Consider the following 20,750-nt stretch of genomic DNA (forward strand, 5'->3'; position numbering starts at 1 on the left):
TATTGATAGTCCATAGCTGTGTCATTTTGTGCTGTCATCCTGTCGGATTGGGTAAGCAGTGTTGGGTGTCGTTAATACCTGATGGGAGATTGTGCAGGAAATAAGGACACACTTCCTTAAGTGTTGAGCCAATGCTTTAGCTTTCTGCTAGGGGGTGCTGTGCTGCTGGAAACGTCATCTTTCTGATGGAATGTAATCGGACACCAGGACAACTTGTCACTATAGATCCTGTGATTACCTCAAGAGCAGTGCTGTTAACTCTGAGTCCTGGCAAAATTCTAATGGCTCTGCCTTCCTAAATCCTCCAGGTAGTTCAGTTGGGTACATCTTCTCTTCCGTTCCTAAACTGGTGTGGTGGTGTGGGCAGCATTGAATGCTCTCGCTGCCACATTCTATCACAGTGTAGGATTAAGAGCTCTGTATTGTATAGCCCATATCTGTTGGGGATTCACTACACTAAGCTGAGATGCACTACATAAGTGTAAATTAAGGTACAAACTAATAAGCAGAGCAGAAAATTAGTTTACTGGAAAATAAGTTAAGATCTAAAATAATGTACATGATGGAAAATGTATGGAAAATTTCATGTTCATAACTATTCTTCCTGTTGAGAATGTATATTATGTTGTGAATCTGACCTATTTCTTGTGAAGGTGGGTGAGGGAGGGTACATTAAAATATTAAACCAGAGCAGACAAAGAATACACATGCATTACAAACTCCATTGCCCCTCTTATCCAAAAATCTCAAAGCACTTTTCAAACATTAAGAGCCTTAAAACACACTTGAGGTAAGTATTATTATATGCTTTTATAAATAGGCAAATGGAGTGGTTTGCCAGAGGTCCCATAATTGGTCAGCATCAGAGCCACTAATAAAACCCAGAAGTCTTGGCTTCCAGGCTCTAATCTATCTACTATATACTCTTCCTTGGGAGTCATCATTTACCACTGACTTACAGGATATGCTGTTTTTCAAGTATTTGGTATAATAAATATTGCTGTGTGTAGACCTAGTGAGTACCCAGATTGCAATATAACATTAGATTACTGTGTGTCTTGTAGTTTGAATACCCAAATGTTGTTCTTTCATGGCTCATTTGTCCTGAATACAGAACTTGGAGGACTTCTGAAGTATGTTCGACCCTTCTTGAATTCCATCAGCAAAGCAAAGGCAGCCCGTTTAGTCCGATCTCTCCTTGATCTGTTCCTCGATATGGAGGCAGCTACAGGACAGGAGGTGAGACCCCTTGAATTCAGACATGAGCTCATTCCTCAAAGGCTTACAGCACTACTATCTGATTTGTTCTGCTGTACAGTGAAGAATAATTTGTAATGTGTCACAAGACATGCTCACTATGTAATGCATCTGATTATATTCTGATAATAAAATATTGGCTACTCTCAATCTAATTCATGCATAACTGTGTAAACTGAAAGAAATTACTTGATTTTCTAGAAACCTCAGTATGCTAGGACTGAAGTACTTCTTAGCTTGGACTATCTAAACTTCTGAGAATCATGTTGCCTGCTATTAAATGTACAGTTTTAGTAATTTTATATAGTGTGATCAGGGTACAGAATGCTAGATGAGGTGCAATATACCTGCTCCAAAGAGCTCAGTCTGTAGGTGCAATATGTCACAACACATGACCAGAGTGGTGAGTGTGTTAAGTCTGGAATGGTTCATAGAATAATTGGGTTTTATAAAATTAAGAAGGTGGATGGAAATTGGTGTATTTTACTTACCATTTTTCAGCTTATGATCTCAAAGCACCCCATATTGCAACACCTCTTTCAGGCAAGTATTACTCCATACTACAGATTGCTCAATTGAGGCACTGTGATTTGCCCACAGTGGCAGAGCAAGGAATGGAGCCCAGGAGTCCTGCCTTTGTTTCCTTCTCTAATCAATGGATGACTCCATCAAGCATAGTCAATTCTCTATTTAATGTAGCTTTCATCTTTTCCCTGAGGAGACTACCTCAGCCAAATAGATCTCACCAGTAGGAAAGGTTTCATAACATTCAGTCTAAATTAAGCCTTTGGTTAAGTTTCATCCCGTTTGCCTTAGCTCTGCAGGCTGGGTTTCTTGGGCAAAGTAGCTAATTCAGGCTGTTTTAGGGGGTGTGCGCAACCAGCTTATGAGTATCCTCAAACTAGGTGACTGTAGATTTTGGTATAGCTGACACTTTCTGCTGGTGTGGGATAGGAAGTGAGGATGAGGGGGACTCGGGGAAAAATCTGAGCAACTTTTATGGAAAGACTAGTATATGTTCAAATAGTTGGAAAAATAAGTCCAGAAAGATGGACACACTGAAAGGCAGACATCACCCTGCTGATTAAGCTAGCACAGTACTGTACCAGCATCAGAGTAATGGCTGGGATACATCACCAAATTCAGTCAAAAGATTCAGCTCCAGACATACTTGGAAGCCAGTGCTTAATTTGTAATGAAAGAGGTGCCAGACCATAGGCAGTTAGGTGCCGGGGCTCAAACGATCTTTTTTTTTACTTTCATAACTGATGCAGCAAGCCCAGAGGTGCCGGGGCTATGAACTGCTGAGCAAGCCACAAAAACTTAGTGAATTATTACTTCAGAGATCTTCAGTGCAACACCAGTAGATACATATGGCACCTTTTAAACACTCAGAGCCAGCACATCACTTCCACAGTATAACCTGTTTTCAGCTGGTGAGCAACGAGGAGAGAAGTTACTTCCGTACCAATTCTTCTGCTATTACAATGAAGTGAACTGCTGCCTCATACTGACTTTACGTGAACTTTTCTACCCTTGATCTGAAGTGACCACCAACTGTTCCTGCCCTTGTAGAAGATTCCATTTGTGCAGTGTTGCTGTACTCTGTTAGGCAGCTTCTCTTTTACTTCAGAGGTAGCTGCAGAGATCCTTGTGCATAGTTTAAGTTCTGCATCCTTCGGGATAAGATGTGCTCCAATCAGAGATGCTAACTTTATAATCTGTTCTGATTGGGATGGGACTCTAATGCTGGTGAGGGTGCCTTGGTGTAAACAATTGGTTCTCATGTTATTCCATCTTGAGATTGTAGGTACAATTTTCAAAAGTGCCTAAATGACTTAGGCTGCAAGTGACCATGTCACTTGAAAATGCGACTTGGGCTTCTACATCACTTACGCACTTTTGAAAATGTTACCCAGTGTTTATATGAAGGCCTCACTTTATTATGCATAAACAGTTTGGTTAATGTTTGGGACCTAAAATGTACTTCATTTTCATTTTTAGTTCACTGTCTGAATGATCTAAAAGTTTGGGATTTTTTTTGCATATGCTTAATGGCAATTGGCAGTGTTAAATCTTATGTAACTCTTTTAAAGCACCTTAATCATTATACACAGGATCACTTCACTCCCTTAGGTATAGTCAGTCACTTCTAGAGTGAAACATGCAACTGTTTAACAATGCACCACTACACTTAAGACAGGAAACTTGGGAACCTACAGATGAATTCAAGAGTCATGTCTCTCTACGGCCAAATAGTTCTCTATATCCAGACATTTTCATTTAAAATTAAAATAGCTCTGTATAGGGAAGAATACCACCAGGACTCCAACAATAAAAGTATTTTATTGGTGATTCTTTGCAAGCCAGAAGAACCATACTGTCTGACCCCAGGATGGTAGAGTCTGTGTGATTGGCAGTTAGAAAGTATTTATAAGCCAAATATACTTGATAGGGAAGCACAGAGAAATGAAACCCTATGATGCCAGTTGCACAGTCATCTTAGAGATCAGGACAAGGAGTCAAGAAACCTAGATTCTGTTCCCAGCACCTCTACATAACTTGTGTGACTGACAAAATGTCACTTTTCTGCCTGCCTCTGCTTCCTTTATCTCTGACATAGGGATGTTTGTTTATGAAGTCCTCTTGGATGGAAGGAGCTGGAGCAGTGCAGATAACTGTGAAGCATTTTATTAGTGTGCTGTAGAGGTCGTTTCAGCGCTACAGGAATCCTGCTGCCTCTTTGATGGAATACAGTAGCTGCATTGCTGCTCCAGAGCTAATTGGCAGCGATTCGTGGTGGGAAAGGGATTCTTGAGTTGACGTTCTGGCTCTGATACTTTATCCTCCTCTGGTCTCGGGTAACTCCTGTAACTAAGGGATTGAAAAACTTCAGACCTCTACAAGCCAGAGGCCCATATCATTTGGGGCACTACCAGAAATGGCCGTGGCAGTGTCTCCATGAGAAACCCAGTGATCCAGATCCCAGCTGATAGGAAAGGCAGGGATTGCTGATCTCGGATACGGCTCAGGGGTGCCATCCTTTGTCTCAGCCACTGGCTCTATCTCTGTGTGATTAAACTGGGCTGTTGGAAAAGAGAGCTTGCTTTCTCATGTGCCAGAGCCTCTTGCCTGCTGAGGTGGCTTCTGCCCTCCTTTAGTCTCCATTTGTAATTGATCCTTGCCCCTGAATATCTCCCAGGCCTGTCTCTGCTACTGATCATAGCTTTCTCCAGCAGCAGATATGACACTGTTCTTGTCAGTTTCACAACTGCTCCTGAGTAGCCGAGCTGAGACTGCCTAGAGTCGCCTTGATTTCATGCCACGGCTTTTTGAGAGAGCTAGGAGCAACAGTAATAGCATTGAAGCCAGGAAGATATGTTAACACCTGGGGTTTTCTTCATAACCATAAGATCTAGATGCTTAATTTTCTGCTCTGTCTGTGACCACACAGACCATGGGGAGTTCCTCCTCACGTATCTGACTGACAGGATGACACTTCAGCAGTTGACTGGCTGTTATTTTGTGTTCTCAAATTTTGTTTGAATCAATATAATTAAAGTCTAAAATCAAAGGAAAACCACCTCAACTGTGCCTTTCGCAGCAGTGGGCTTACCTGTAGGAACAAGTGCATGTTGCTCTCACGAGGAGAAACCGCCACTAGTGCAGTGGAGTGAGGAGGTCCTGTTTCATTTCTGGTGTAGTCCTATCGGGGCTACAAGAGACTTACGCTAGAGAGAAACTCTTGCTTATCCTCTGGGTTTTTAAAATACATGTAATATACAGTAACAGACAGGTTTCAGAGTAACAGCTGTGTTAGTCTGTATTTGCAAAAAGAAAAGGAGTACTTGTGGCACCTTAGAGACTAACCAATTTATTTGAGCATAAGCTTTCGTGAGCTACAGCTCACTTCATCGGATGCAATGCACTTCATCCGATGAAGTGAGCTGTAGCTCACGAAAGCTTATGCTCAAATAAATTGGTTAGTCTCTAAGGTGCCACAAGTAACAGACAGTGATTAGCAATCACGACATGAGATTAAATTAGTGATATTAAATAGTTTATATTCTAAACATAGCCCTTTTATCTCCATTCTTGTAACATTCCCATGAGGTTATAACATCAGGCTTAAATGCATACCTTCTGCTTGGTTCCTGCTACAGTCCTCATTTTACAGAAGTCTCACAAGTTTGATACAACTTAATGCACATCCCACCTCAAGGGTATCTAATGTGAGGCTGTTTTAGCTGTATATGATCCCAAGATTGACTGAAACACAGAGGATAAGTATGTCATAATTGACTGTACTGTGAAATCTCTGCTTCTGAGGCTACTGACTTCAACCTGCGCCTCAGTCAGGTTAGTATTTGTCTGTAATTGTTAAGGAAAAGTTAGCACATATGACTCCATTTTGGTTGGGGCCCACCATTGTCTAAAAGCAAGCACATCATGCACCAGGAGGAGTGTTCCTTAGATACTGCATTCCTGTGAAATCCTCCTTGTCTCCTGCCTGCCTTGACTCCCGGTATCTGTTCTTAGGGAGTTTAGGGACTGACGATCTCCTGGCCTTTGATGTGAGGCCTCCCATCCTGATAATAAAAGTTGCTGATGCATGGCTTTAGGACCATGCTGTGTAATTAACATACTAGTTTAGCACGAGGAATGCACCAAGCAGGGATAGGTGGTAAATAAGAAAAGGGCTTGTTTATTGGTTAAGGTTTCCAATGCACGAGGGCAACATACTTTGCTAAAGAGTATATAACCTTTGTATAATCTGTATTTGGGGTCCCCTCCTGGCTAGCACGGGCGCACCACGCTCGAGCGTAATAAGCTTGGTGTTTTTTGGGAACTCGGCAGTTGTGGACTTTGTTTATGTGCCTCAGCCTAGATTCGAACTGTGTGTGACCTACCAGGTGTAATTCGTAGCATTTGTGTGCATGTCCTACCAGGTGTCATTCATAACATAATGGTTAACTTGGTGTTTAGCACAGGCCTTTGGATCTATGTGGTAAGATTCGCCTTATAGGCCTAAACAGCGCAGTTGAAATCAGCACCACCTTCTCCCCATTTTATTTTGCTTGTCACTGCTGTGTATCAAACAGTGATTTCGTTGTTTTGGTTGGATCATCTTCCTGTAACAAAGAGAATGGAAGATGATTTTCTTTTTGTTCCCCCTAAGGTCGACCTGTGCTTAGAGTGTATTGAATGGGCCAAATCAGAGAAGAGGACTTTCCTACGCCAGGCTCTAGAGGTATGGGGGGGAGGGGGGGCTTGTATTTTCCACTTGACTGTATTCAGTGTTTTGTAAATGCAGAGAGCTTTTTTTTATGTTCCCCAGATCTGCACAAGTGACAGGGCAACATGATGATGCTAAGATTTGTTGCACTTTTTGCGGCAACTTGGCCAGAAATTTTTCTTGGTGGGAGAGTATTTTCCCAGTTGTGTTTAGATCCAGCAGAGCTTCCTGACAGCATTTGGAATTGGACAATACAAAGCAGAACACTAACATAGCCAATAAGTGCAAATTAATGAGAATACAAAGTTTCATTTTGCAAAATCAGTTACTTTTCTCTGACTTCCCTCTCAGCAATTCCTTTTCTCTTCTCCAGGCAAGGCTGGTGTCTTTGTACTTTGATACAAAGAGGTACCAAGAGGCATTGCAGCTTGGTAAGTTTCCACTTGGTGGCAATAGTTCACTGCTTCTAAATTAAAAATGAGGCTAATATGGGGAACAATGAGTTGCATTATGTACGAGGACACTTTGATCAGCCTAGTAGGGACCCAAAGACTTTACATTCTCAGTGTTGTATCAAGTCTGCCATCTTAATAACTGGTCTCCTGTCTGTAATGCAGAACTGTCCCTAGTTTTTTCATATCTCACTTTGATCCAAGACTACTGTACTCTGGATCCAGACTGAACTATTATGCTTCCCGTCCATTTTTTTTTTCTTAGAACCACAGAATGTGGGCATGAGCACCCTGAACTCTTCCAGGCACTGAATGCATGTCTGAAAAGCAGCATTATTTTGGGGAAGGAGGTGCTGTCCACAGTGATCTTGATTTGCTCCCACTGACCAAAGAGCGGTTTGGAGCAAGTTACAAATGCTATTGTTCATGTCTCTTGTCAGGATCTCAGCTCCTGCGGGAGTTGAAAAAGATGGATGACAAGGCTCTGTTGGTTGAAGTGCAGCTATTAGAAAGCAAGACCTACCATGCCCTGAGCAATCTGCCAAAAGCAAGAGCAGCTTTAACCTCTGCACGAACTACAGCCAATGCAATCTACTGCCCACCCAAACTGCAGGCAGCACTGGACATGCAGTCAGGTAAAGCCCTTCAAGAGAAAGGGAGGGTTGACCATCAGTGGACTGTGAGATGGCTCCTGTCTGTAGTGACATTGTGGTACTTCATGTTACCACAATTGTCATGCTGTCAATGTGACCCAGTTTACAAACATTTGAGAGGTGCTCACAACTGATCTAGATAACTATTCCTCAGCCCTCTGATCTCCTCAGTTTGTTCATGGAGACTCATGCTTGCTTGCTTTCTTAACCCACTTTCATTGCTGTGATGTTTTTGAGAGCGGCAACACTGTATACACATCAAACCCCAAAATGAATGGTTTAAAAATCATTAGATTTTAAAAATAAATTATGGGTTTTTTCTTTGCCTTCTGGCTCTCAAGCCTTCTGGGTGCACTTGGGTCATATTTTCAAGCTTTCCTCTGCAGCCATAAGGGTCAGAAGCTCTTTAAATGAAAGGTTAGAATCTCATGTACTCACTTGATTTCAGGAGGTAGAACTTTAAGTAAAACACAGAATATCATGAGAGTCATAATAAAATCTCACAAGTTGGCAACAGTGAAAGCACTAGCTCCGCCGCTATTCAGGGAAAAGCAAACAGCCATTTGTTGCAGCTGTAAATTTTCCCTATTTCAATCTGGTGGTAAATTTATGCAGTAGTTAAGTTGCTCACAATCCCTGTCTGACCAGGCAAAACTGATTAAGTGATCATTTTTACTAATGAGCTTGGGAAGATGCCTTTAACTTGCAGTTCCAGTGGTCCCATAACTTTTCTTATGTATGTCGTTTGGAGAAGCTAGTACTGTAGACATTATCTGAACAGACAGAGGAGGTGCAACGTATGTTTCAGCACTTTATTGCTTTTATCTTGCTAGAGCCACAACTTTTGTGCGTGTTTTTCTGAGCTTGCTATCTATCTCTTTTGCTCTACTTGGAAGAGAGAATGAGGGTTTAGAGGACTTCAGGAATAAGTGAGTTTAAAGGGAAAGTATCCCTTGCAGTAAAGTGCAACATACAGCATTAAGCAGCCATACTTTCCATCTGCCTCCAGCTGAATGCAGAACTGAGTTTGACTTCTGCCTGTTTTTCACTCTCTCAACAGGCATTATCCATGCAGCAGAAGAAAAGGACTGGAAAACAGCCTACTCCTACTTTTATGAGGCATTTGAGGGATACGATTCAATTGACAGCCCAAAAGCCATCACTGCATTGAAATACATGTTGCTGTGCAAAATCATGCTCAACACGTAGGTGGCACGTAGGTTGTGGGATGAACACTTACATTGAAACAGGAATGGAATTGCCTATTCCAGTCTCACAGCTGACCACACTCGGCCAATGCTGTTTTTCTTTTTTTAAACTAATTCCGTGCTTCTATTTCTTTAATATTAGAGCCTTGGTAATCTCATGTCTCCTGGGAATGCCCAGGTTCTTATTAGAAATTAAGTCCAAGACGTTTTAGTTTTATAATGGAAAACTTGAGTGAGATGATTTTGTTCAGCACTTATGTGGAGGCATGTGAGAGTCAGGAAGGTTGTGGCTCAGCTGGAAAAGGTAACTGTTATATCTGTATTTAGAACCACAGTGACACTTGTTTCCTTCCCTTCTCTCTCCAGCCCAGAGGATGTGCAGGCATTAGTGAGTGGGAAGCTTGCTCTGCGGTATGCAGGAAGACAGGTATAGAAAACTCTCTCAGCCTTTCAGTCTTCCTTCATTGTCTCTCTCCCTACTTCAGCTGAGGCCTGATCCTGTAATGGAAGCTGAGCACACTCAGCACATTGATGTAGCATCTTGCAGGCTTGGGCCCAGCACGTACGGCTGAATTGTCATGCTTTTGCTTGTGTTAGCTCACTTTGAAAGTCCCTCTGCATACAGAGATAGCTGAGCAGTTCTTGAGAGATCCAGAAGAGTGTAAGGTGAAGCCAAGCAACTAATATCTTAGAACAAACAGGATTTTTTTATTGAAATGAAACCGCTTGCAATTTCCATGTAATTCTTTAAATATGGAGGCCCTTTCTTCAAAGCAAATGATCTCCAGGGCGCTTGCTTAGTCTTAAAATAACTAACCCATCCTTGGTACACAGGAGTGATCCTCCAGTAACAAACCAGCTCGTGCTTTTAATGAGGTGTAGGCTGAACCTGGGACTAAGCCAGGAAGTCCTAAAGACTGATCGAGGCTTAACCATTTACACCCTCTGTGGTCTTGATTAATCATATAACTGTTCTGGCTCAGTTTCTCCATCAAAGCACCAGGGATTATGAGGTCTAGCTAATAAGAGGATTGTGGTAAGCACTGATTATTGATAAGATAGAGTACCCATTTCAGGAAGGATGAGTGAACAGTGAATGAATGAATGGTGTCTTGTCTGTACCGTATTTCTAAATAAACCCTGGTCTTTCCTACCCAGCTATTGTATTGGGCCGGTCTATGTTTCATTGCACACGATACTGCTGGATACTTGTATTTGTTGTTCCCTCTCTCTCTCCCCTCCTCCCCCGACAATCATGGTATCTGAGCACTTCAAATATTACTTCCCGACCTCACAGGGGGATGTTATTCCCATTTAATAGATGAGAAAATGAAGTGCCCAACACCGTGCACTAAGTTAGCGGCATGTGAGAACACAACCCCATGTCCCCTGACTCCCAACCAGTGCCCTAACCACTAGACCACACTGCCTTTCTAATGCATCTATGCTGCTTGAGTAATGCTGATTAACTTGAAAAGTAGTGTATCCAGCTTTCCCACAGTATAAAGTATCCATTTGTTTGGGAGAGTCTGCTGAAATGTTCTCAGTTAAGTGGGATTGGGAGGGAGCAAAGCACATTGTTAATCATGATGGGGTGATTGGAAAGTCTGAATTCTTGCAATATGCCAGGCCTAGCAAATCTTTACCAGAGCCATTTTAGCTCTTTATTAGTACTGATCCTCAACTCTAACATGCCAGGTAATGTTTCAGTCCTTGTTTCTGTTTACAGTTCTCCTTCTCTACAATTATTAGGAAGATTAGATACAAAATTCTCTTTCATGCAGGAAATGCTTCCTGTAATACAGCCCATGTCACTAGTACATCTAGACACCCCTCTTCCCCGCACCAACCTGAGACAGCGTAACTGAGGTGTGAAATGTGATTTTAATTGGCTAAAAATACCTAAATTTGCAGCTTCTGAAGGCAGTTCTGAAATGTGTACGTTGCAGAACTGCAACTGAAGTTACTCCCTACATTCAGCCTTGATAGGAACTGCATCCTTTTGCTGCAGCTCTCAAACATTACAGAACTCCAATTCTTTGTCAGCATGAAGCTGTTCTGATACTAGATGACCTGCAACTGTTGGGTTTTCTCCTTCCTTTGTGGTCGTCTGATGTTCTTGTTCTGTGTATATGGAATTAAACAGACATGAGACTTTGTTGCAAAGGAAACATTCCTTCTTTTTGTAGTTAAGAACTTTCTCTATGCTCCATTCAACTGGCATAGTATTTGGTGGTGTCCAGAAAAATGTTAACACTAGCTCCATTTTCTCTTTACAGACAGAAGCTCTAAAGTGTGTGGCACAGGCCAGTAAGAATCGATCACTGGCAGACTTTGAAAAGGTAAGTGAGCAGGAAGACTCCAGATGGGAAGAGGTTGCATTTTAAGTGTCCGGAGGACTGTGTGAAAAGGTGGAAGTTTTAGTGCTCATGATGGAGACAAACTATAGCAGAAAGAGTGTTCTTGTGGTATTTGCTTGAGTTCAAAAACTAATACCATTTTGACCATATCTGCTTTCCGTGAACAATTAAGTGGTCTAGTTCTTCTAGCACAGATTTGTGGGGAAAAAATGAAGCTGGAATATATGAATCTTTCACCTTTTACTGAAAGATCGTTTTAAATTGCTTAGTTGATTGATTGTAGCATTTGTGCTGTTCTGGCTCAATACCACATGATTTGCATAACAACATGAAGTTTGAAGCCTGAATACTCTTAACAAAGCATTTGCTATTAATATGAAAAGGGAGAAAATTTGGGAACACTTGAGAATTTTGCCACTACATGCATCCGACGAAGTAGGTATTCACCCACGAAAGCTTATGCTCCAATACGTCCGTTAGCCTATAAGGTGCCACAGGACACTCTGCCACTTTTTGAGAATTTTGCGTTATTCAGAATTTACCAACAGAAGTGAAACTTGACAGATTATCACATTAGAGCAGAACAGAGCAAATTCCTATGCTGAGGGACAGAGCAGTGGCCCTGGTGCTCTGTAAACTTGTCCCCTTCTCCAGCCAAGAGAGGTACATTTTAACTGTGATCTTCAGTACCCTGCTGCTATTCATGTAGTTGGCCTTTTTTGAGCAGGGAGCTACTAAATTATGGAAGATTAGGCTGAAGCCTATAGACTCAAGTCACTAGTACTCTAAAAATGCCACTTTTTACTCTTCAGGGATTCTGTGCAAAAAATTAAAAATTCTGTGCACAATGTTTTAAAACGCTACAAAATTTTGCCTATTTTGTGTGTCAAAATAACACAATATAATCACACAACTTTTAATTATTTTGGTAATTTATTTCAAAATACCTGTCAGCAAGTATGTGAATAACAAAAAAATGATTCAGGAAATGTGGGTTTTTGTGGTTTTTTGACAAATTCCTTAGTAGACATATTAGCACATCTATATGGCTCCACAGCAAGTGATAGGGACAGAATCTTGCATGCCCAACCCTGCCCTCCTAATCCAGGTGTGGGGCTGGCAGGCTCAGCCCAGCAGGATCCAGGTGTGGAGGTGCTCAGTGTGTGGGTATCCAGGTGTGGCGTGAGAAGGTTCTGTGTGGCACAGTCTGGGTGTGGGTGGCTCTGTGGGGAGTCTGGATGTGGTGGTGGGTGGGGGAGCAGATTTGGATGCACAGGGCCTTATCGGAGGGTTCATTGTGGGGACTGGGACTCTGTGGGTGGGGGTGGGCAGGCAGTTCAAGTGAAGGTGGCTTGTGCTCAGCAGAGGGCTTTGGGTTGCGGGGCTGGGGAATGGGGCTCAGCATGGGTCTGGGCGCAGGGGACTGAGGAAGGATGTCCATGGGGTGGGATGGTCTGGGTGTAGCTAGTTGGGGCTCGGTGGGGTAGGTGTCCAGGTGTTGGGGGGGGTTTGATGGGGTGGAGCTTGGCGGGGTGAGGGGTTTGAATGCAAGGGGCTCAGCAGGGAGTGGTCTGGTTGCGAGAATGGGGGTTGGCAGGGAAGTTGGGGTCCAGATGCAGGGGCTGTGGCTCAGCGGGGGAGGTCTGGGTGTGGGGGTTTGGGCAGATCCCCCCACAGTGACTCTCCCCCTGCGGCTGGGGAGCGATGGGGGCAGGCAGCAGGGCTGCGGTACGGGTTTCCTGAAACTGGGGGAGGTTCCCAGGCGTGGGTTCCTTGTCCCCACCTGCCCAGCCGGCCGGGACTTGCAGCTGGAGCCCGGTGCACAGTAGGAGCCACCAGTCAAGGTATCCCCAGCTCCGGATGCACCATGAGAGGGACAGAGTCTTGTTCGCACACCTGCCCTGCCCCCCTGAGGTGGTGATTTACATCTCCCCTGGCTGCTCCTGATGTCCTAACCAGATATTTTCTCTTTTTCCACCTCTTCCCCCCCCCCCCCCCCAACCCCCACTGCCTGGGTGGGATGCATGAATCAGTTTTTCTGCATGGAGAAAGTAAAATCTGCAGGGGGCATTAATTCTGCTGTTGCACAGTGGGGCAGAATTCCCCCAGGAATAAATTCTGTGGCTAGTATCCCCTTCCTTTCTTCACTCTCCTCACTCCTGCATAAAATATTCCTCCTTATAAGCCTGAAGAAATCCACTGCCTGCTCAGATTTTCATTCGTTTGAAATGATTTCCCATTTGGATACTTCCATTGCTTTTTAAACATTTTTATCTGGACTGAAGCCTTTTAAAAGATTCTTCAGGAAGAAAACACAAGTTGAGGGGAGAAACCCTGTTATGCCAAACCTCTCAAAGAAGCGAACAAATGCATTTGCTTACCTAGGCCTCTGGGTCACATCGTTATAAAGAATGTGAAGAAAGATACTAATCAGCAAAATCATTAGGGTGAGGTGCTGGACACTGACCTTCTGGCTACGTAATACGTAGTAGCAGATTAACATCTGATACCATGCTGGGGGCAAGGGAGGCTATAGTCTGCCCTGACAGGAGACCTGCTGGGCCAAGTCCAACTACCTGTCTTCACCACTACCATCTCCAAGCTTAATTATTTTTTCCCGGCATATCTTCTGTAGGCTCTGACAGATTATAAGGTGGAGCTCAGGGACGACCCCATCATCAACACTCATTTGGCTAAACTCTATGATAACTTATTGGAACAAAATCTGATCCGAGTCATTGAACCCTTTTCCAGAGTACAGGTAAGTGTTTCTTTACTTCTGGCAGCTTCCTCCTCCACCCCCCCACCCCATCCTTGGCGTGTGAGCTTCTTAGACCTAAGCAGGAGGCTGGTAGGTGAAGTAATCTGCCGTGGTAGGGAGTGTTTTGACTCCCTCAAATAAGTTCTGCTGACCACTTGGTGGACTGGCACTTGAGTCCATAAGTCATCATCTTCAGCTCAAAACGACTGGCTGTCAAAGGGCTGATGGGGGAACCTCCAGAACTGTCAAAAGCATGCTCTTTCATTTTTTTCATTATGCTCTAGATAGGCATGTTTGTACCACGTTGATTGACAGTGCTTGGCTCTAAGGGGTCTTCCAAGGCAGGGGTGAGGCTGGACTAATACCAATCTTAAATCTGGACTGAAGCAGTGAAATGATGACTCAGCTGTTCAGTTTGTGGCCTGTCCACCTTTAATTAGAATTTTATTGTGGTCCAAATTCTAAATGAGATGAAGCAAAGGAAGCCATCTGAAGTAGATGGCTGGAATATTGAGTTGTCATGTAGAAAGAACCCATACCTTCTTGTTCTTTAGTTTTGCCTTTACTACAGCTTGACTTCCCGTATCTGTATTGGTTTTTCCTCTCCCTTTATAGATGGAACACATATCCAGCCTCATCAAGCTCTCAAAGGTAAGAACATTGCTAGAAATCTGTGGGTTGGTTTAGTAAAGAGGGCAAAGAAACCAAGGAGTCAGATGACCACCCGAAATAACTCCGTGCATTGAATCTCCAGGTGTGGGCAGCTCCACAAGCAGAGCAGATGCCACTGTTGGCAAATCCCTCCTGTGACGGTTGCACTCACCTCTCTCAATTTTCTCCTGGTGCCCCTTGTAGGCTGCCGACCTCACTCGAACTCAGCCCGCCGGCCACGTCGCACACAGTCGGTAGGCATGAGTGAACCCCTTCTGGGGTAACAGAGGTCCAGCAAGGACTGTCATTGTGCCCTTGGTAGTGTCTTCAGCCTCCCGTCTCTGGGCTCGGTTCTCGGGCTCTTCTAGGCTAACTTTAAGTTCTTCTGTGCTCTGTTATAGAGCACTGCCCCAGGACTTTCTTCCTGGAGACTTTGTCTTCACTGATTCTCACTGCCCCAGCTGTCCAGCCAGGTCATTTCTCAAGTTCAGTCCCCTTGGGGGAGCATAACAAAGAGCTCACCAGACAGTCTGCCTTTGTCAGAGCCCTGAGCCCTTTCAATTCCAGCCCTTTGCTTGGGCTTCTGAATGAGCCGTATCTCCTTCTCAGGGCTTAGGCCACTTCCCCAGTGGCCGGTGGGGGAACCTGGGCCCACCCACTACTCCGGGTCCCAACCCAGGGACCCTATAGGTATCAGCCATCTACTGCTTCCTTCACTTGGTTGCTGCTATGTTCCCTGGTTCCCTTCCCACCTGGCCTCTTCACCTCTGTCCGTTACCTTAGGGCTAGAATCCTCAGGTCCTCCTGCTCCCAGGTTCAACTAATGCAGCCCTTCAAGCTCCCATTGGCCAGAGTGGAACATCCTTCCTTGCACCTTTGGCCCCAGCCAGGAACTGACTTGCTCAGGCCCTGCAGCTGCATTTATCTGAGACTTCTGGGCTCTAGTTGGCTGCAAGGGGCCTCAAAGGGCCTGGTTCACCCTGTCACACACCCCCTTGAGGGCAAGGGTTCGTGTAAGATGCTTGCAGTGTACGTTTTGCTTAGGGAGAGATGGGCTTCCCTACAAAACCCTCCTCCTGTCCCCAGGTCCTGCCCCTGCTACTTCCACCACTTGCTAACTCTTCTACATTTGAAGAGTCTGAAGGAGCCTCCCTATAAAGTGCTGTAGAGTTTTCCATGCTCAGTAACCACCTCACTGAATCCGTCTTAGTCCTTTTTAATCCAGGTGGGCAGCAAATGGCAGTCCAGGATATAACAGTCATGAAACAGCTGGGACAAAGCCTTCTAGAAAGGTCCTTGACTTGACTTGAAAAGCTCTTAAAAGGTAGTGGGCCAAACTAGTTGCTCCCTTGGCTGGAGTTTCACCAGGGATGAACTTGGCATAATGCCTGTACAGACCCCCACTCTGTCAACTTCCCGCAGTGCATAAAGGAGACTCTCAGCTGGTGTAAGTCTTAATAAAAATACTCCTCTTGCTCTCAGGAGCACCCAGAAATGTCCTTGCCCCAAACTGTCAGAGAGGCTCTAAACCCAGAGCTGCCATGTTGGGTGATGGAGAGTATCTTACTCGTGGCCATATGGTTGCTTCCACTATACAACCTCATTTCCAAATGGTGCGCTCTCTGACTCAGCCCTTGGGCGCTAGCATACACTGGGAGCACAAACATTCCTTAATTGTGAGTTTTACCAACATAGCAGAGAGTGGAGAACAAAGGCCTGACGCCCAGTGGGCCACTTGGTAGCTGTAGCAGGTCATCAAAGACTGAGGCATGGTGAAGCTTAGTTAACTAGATGCTTGCTGAGTCAAGCAGGAATGCTCCAAATCCCCTGCTGATTCCAGTATGTATGAAATGAAGGTTGTACTGTATTTCATGACGTGAAAAGACAACAGGTCACTTGAGAACTCTGATCGTTAAAAGCTGGTTCCTGGTCATGGCTGCTCTGACATCCTGCTTTGCCTAAAACTGACTGTAATTGCAAGCTAGTCTGTATGTGAGATCTGGCTTGCAAAGATATTCAATTACAAGTGCTGAAATGTTGCTTGGAAGCAGCTATCTTTATATCCTGTCGGGTCTGTGGGTTGAGGGTGGTAAAATCCACTGCTCTGCGGTTTGCTTCAAGAGATTATTTCAATTTCAGGCTGATGTGGAAAGGAAACTGTCACAGATGATCCTGGACAAGAAATTTCATGGTGAGTCTCTGCACCCTGTTGGATCTTTCCCCACCTTTCACTCCATTTTCAGATGAACAAGTTAAAGAAGCTTGTGCACGTTCTCCTCTTAACTGCTGTCTCTCCAAGTCTTAAGCACGTGCCCTGGAGTGTTGTCACTCTAACTCCAGATGATGCTGACAGGCCTAGAAAGCAAATAGAGGTACATGGGAAAATACTGAAAGGATTATGGGCTGTACCCTGGAGGACCTGAGCATTTGCTATTTTGGGAGCTATGGCTGTTCAGCCTCTCTCTGACCTCACCTTCCTCTGACTTACCTTGTGACACCAACTGACCAATGGGAGCTTCCACTGGTGCCCTGCATGCTCAGTAACGGCTTCCACTTGAAACCAGAACTTCTTTGCCAGCTCCTAGCAGAGCTGAGGGTCATGCTTCCATCCACCTCATGCTGGAGGACTAGTGTCTAGTACAGGGGTGGGCAAACTTTTTGGCCTGAGGGCCACATCTGGGTGGGGAAATGTAGGGCTGGGGCAGGAGGTTGGGGTGCAGAAGGGACTGCAGGGTGTGGGGAGGGGGTGTGGTGTGCAGGAAGGGGCTCAGGGCAAGGGGCTGGGGTGCAGGAAGGGGCTCAGGGCAAGGGGCTGGGGTGCAGGAGGGTTGCAGAGTGTGGGATGGGGCTCAGGGCAGGGAGTTGAGGGCTCAGGCTAGGGTGTCAGGGTGCAGGAGAGGTTTGGGGTGCGGGCTCCAGAAGTCCCTGTGGCTCCTTCGGGAGGGGGAGCAGAGGGTTCCATGCGCTGCTGTCGCCTGCAGGCACCACCCCCGGCAGCTTCCATTGGCCAGGAATGGGGAATTGCGGCCAGTGGGAGCTTTGGGGGGAGGGCAGCACGTGGAGCCCTCTGGTAAGCAGCTGTGCTCTCCTTTCCTGAGTGCCCAGCACAGAAATCCAGTCCTCCTAGCTTAGCTGGGCAGAATGAACATGAGAGAGGTCAGTGGGACAATCATGTTGATTAGAGAATGATGAAAGCATTGCAGAGATCCAATACAAAAGGGGTAGAAAATACCTTTTATTGGTAATGGGATCAAGAAAATGAAAGGTAAATCTCCCAGCTGCTGGACTTGCCATCAGAGAATCCCACCCACTATACAGATGATTGGAGATGGGTTGGAGATCCCCCTGAGTAAGATTCCCCCCACCCCCCTTTTTGAAGGGTGCTCTCGCACAAAGCGGGTTTCCAAAGTGCTGCCTTCTGGCGCCCCTGTTCCACATCCCCTGCAGTGTTGGTTGCAAAGACCATGTTAGCCAGGTGCTGGGGTTGTACTGGTAAGCCCGGGTCAGAGGAAGTCCTGACACCTTTCCTCCATATGTGCTGTGATAGACTTACTGTTCTCTCAAGCATGTGCCTAGCTAAAACGCAGGAAACCATTTTTATAAATAAAATGTTTCCACCAAAGCACTTGTTTTGTGTTGTAGAAACACGCTCCAAACCCTAAAACCACCCTTCTCTAATATGTGGCTCTAGGGGTGAGAGAGATGCTAGGGGAGCAGTGGTCACAGACCCCCCTGGAGGGGCAAGGGCCAGATGTTTAATGTAGGGAGATGGCTGGATAAATGTCAATGGAAATGAATTCCACACGACCAGCACAGCAAAGGCACAAGGTCCGACCTGGAACTCGATGGCTGGATCTGACAGAAGAAGGCCCTCGGAAGTCTGTCTAGCTCACATATGCACTGCTGGGTAACCAGAGCTTTGTGTTTGTAGGGATCCTCGACCAAGGGGAGGGAGTCCTGATTATCTTTGATGAGCCACCAGTAGACAAAACATACGAAGCTGCCCTTGAGACTATTCAGAATATGAGTAAAGTAGTGGATTCGCTCTACAACAAAGCCAAGAAGCTAACATAGGTGAGTGGGTTTGAGGAGCTGAAGCACACGACTGCTTGGGTCCATGTCTTTTGGCTCCCAAGCCTAGGTACAGCATGTGCCTATGCTTCTCGCTTCCTTCCCCTTGATTGACAGCGGCTCTTTTCTCTTGCAGAGTTGACTTTGGTAGCTGTCATTTGGAGAGTGTGTGTGACAGGAGAGTGAAACCTTTGGGAAAATGCTCGGAGACTTTTTTCTTTGTTCTACTTTTCGCTCGGAAAGTTTTTAAACGTCCTCATCCGGTGCATCTTGTATTCCATACGATGCGTGTTCCAGTTTCCATGTAACGTTTACTGGCCAAACTTTGTATCGGGGGGGAAATATTGTTTAAAAAAAGAGGGATCCTAAATAAAAGGAAAAAGGCTTACACTACCTAAACATGTGCTTTCCACTTCCTGAGGGATGGCAGAGAGAGTAAAGCAGGGGCAAGGTTTTATCCTCAATAGCTACCCAGCTGCCGAGGAAACAGTTCCATTTCTTCCCTCTACTCTGAAATTGGAGACTTACTGACAGTGTATAAGAAGCCACATTTTATTCCATTTGTACTGAACCAAAAAACCCTTATGTACAGACTGCTGGTTTATTTTTAAATCTTAACTAACCCCTTTAATACCCCCCCAAAGCAACTCCATATTGACTCCCAGAAGCCCACACATAGGGAACCCACATCAGAATTGCCACTGTGCTAGATCAGCTCAAAGGGTAGAAGTAACGGCGGCAACTGGCTAGATTGTGAGGCCAGTTTCTGGCAAAGGGAACAGCACAGGGCTCCCCAGGAGGCCTGTATTGCATGCTGGTGTTTTGAAATAGACTAGACTCTAAATGTTTTAAACCCCCCGCACCCCACATTGTTGGGAAAAACAAGTGAGCAGGTGTTAGCTCTAAGTGTTCACCTCCCTGTGAGAGCCAAACAACCAAGTGGGAAGGCAGCCTGCTAGCATAGGCACTGATTGGATTGTTGTTATTCACCTCTGCTGTTTGGTATATTTCCTTAAACATCTGATGTAAGACAAATCGGCCCCTCTGGAATGAGCCTGTGTAGCACTCGCTAGTTACTGTTTCAAAGTGATATACATGGGAGGTGGAGCACTGTGTATTCCAGCATGTTTCATTTTATGGTGAGATTACTAGCAAGGTTTTAATGCAATTTGGGCAGTGTAAGCTTCTGTATCTCTGTCGTGCTGATCTTTATTTTCCTTCCCCTCTGTCTCCCTTTCTCTCTCCTTCTCCATGTTTTCTTACTAAATTTATATTTTATAAAAGGATTCTGTTTTATCAAGAGATTTTGCCTTCACACTAAATCTTAGACTGGCAGATTTTTTTTTTCTTTCTTTTTTTTTTCCCCCTGCTTTCTTATCCACATATTTTAACTTTTTCTGGTATTTTTTTTTAAACTCTCCATCTCATCCAGTCGGTCACTGTTTGGGTTTTTGGCACCATCAATATCAAATGTACAAACGGTTCATGCTAACCAACACCAGGTATATCTGATGTTCAGATGAGTTCCAATAAAGTAATTTTTTTTTTCAAAACCTGTCTCCTGTCTTCAGCTGTTGAGGCAGAGAACATGCATATTTGGTGGTGGTTCTTTTGGCCAAGGGGAGTACAGCTTACAAAGCAAGCTGCATATCCATCCAAAGTGCACTACATTGGGTGATGGGATATTATTTATTTCTGAACACTAAAGCTTTAGAGAGCATGTTTTAAGAAGCATCACACAGGTCTGCAAAGCAAAATAACTTCGTTTACCTGGAATTGTTTGACCATGACCTTTTAACCTTCCTGGAAAATGTTCCAACACCTTGCAGCTTTAAAGAAATGGAGCCAAACTTTGGAAAGCATAGTCATGCAGTTCACAGGCCTTTTTAAAGCTCAGAAAAGATCTTTATTATGATCTCATGTGATCTGCATAACACAGCATGGATTTACGGGTCAAATACTTGCATCAGGCCCATCACATCTGGTTGCGCTAGAGCATCTCTTTTAGGAGGTGACATCCAGTCTTGATTTAAAGACTTCTGCTGATTGATTGGATCCACCATATCCATAGGTAAGTTGTTTAATTACCCTAATTGTTAAA

The 20,750-nt window shown here is 44.7% G+C and overlaps 1 protein-coding gene across 1 annotated transcript in view; it reads left to right on the top strand.

Moving 5' to 3' along the window:
• Positions 1-20,202, top strand: part of PSMD11 (proteasome 26S subunit, non-ATPase 11) — a 29,422-nt gene extending 9,220 nt beyond the window's left edge. The window contains exons 3-14 of the mRNA XM_084615863.1: positions 1,115-1,239; positions 6,437-6,508; positions 6,867-6,924; positions 7,386-7,580; positions 8,659-8,803; positions 9,173-9,233; positions 11,086-11,148; positions 13,802-13,927; positions 14,543-14,578; positions 16,718-16,769; positions 18,510-18,652; positions 18,786-20,202. Of these exons, the coding sequence (XP_084471989.1) occupies positions 1,115-1,239; positions 6,437-6,508; positions 6,867-6,924; positions 7,386-7,580; positions 8,659-8,803; positions 9,173-9,233; positions 11,086-11,148; positions 13,802-13,927; positions 14,543-14,578; positions 16,718-16,769; positions 18,510-18,652 (1,076 nt within the window). The 3' untranslated portion in view covers positions 18,786-20,202. The remainder of the gene's footprint in view (positions 1-1,114; positions 1,240-6,436; positions 6,509-6,866; positions 6,925-7,385; positions 7,581-8,658; positions 8,804-9,172; positions 9,234-11,085; positions 11,149-13,801; positions 13,928-14,542; positions 14,579-16,717; positions 16,770-18,509; positions 18,653-18,785) is intronic.
• The last annotated feature ends 548 nt before the right edge of the window (positions 20,203-20,750 follow it).

This window comes from Lepidochelys olivacea, assembly GCF_965140295.1.
Source record: "Lepidochelys olivacea isolate rLepOli2 genome assembly, chromosome: 27".
Taxonomy (NCBI): domain Eukaryota; kingdom Metazoa; phylum Chordata; order Testudines; family Cheloniidae; genus Lepidochelys; species Lepidochelys olivacea.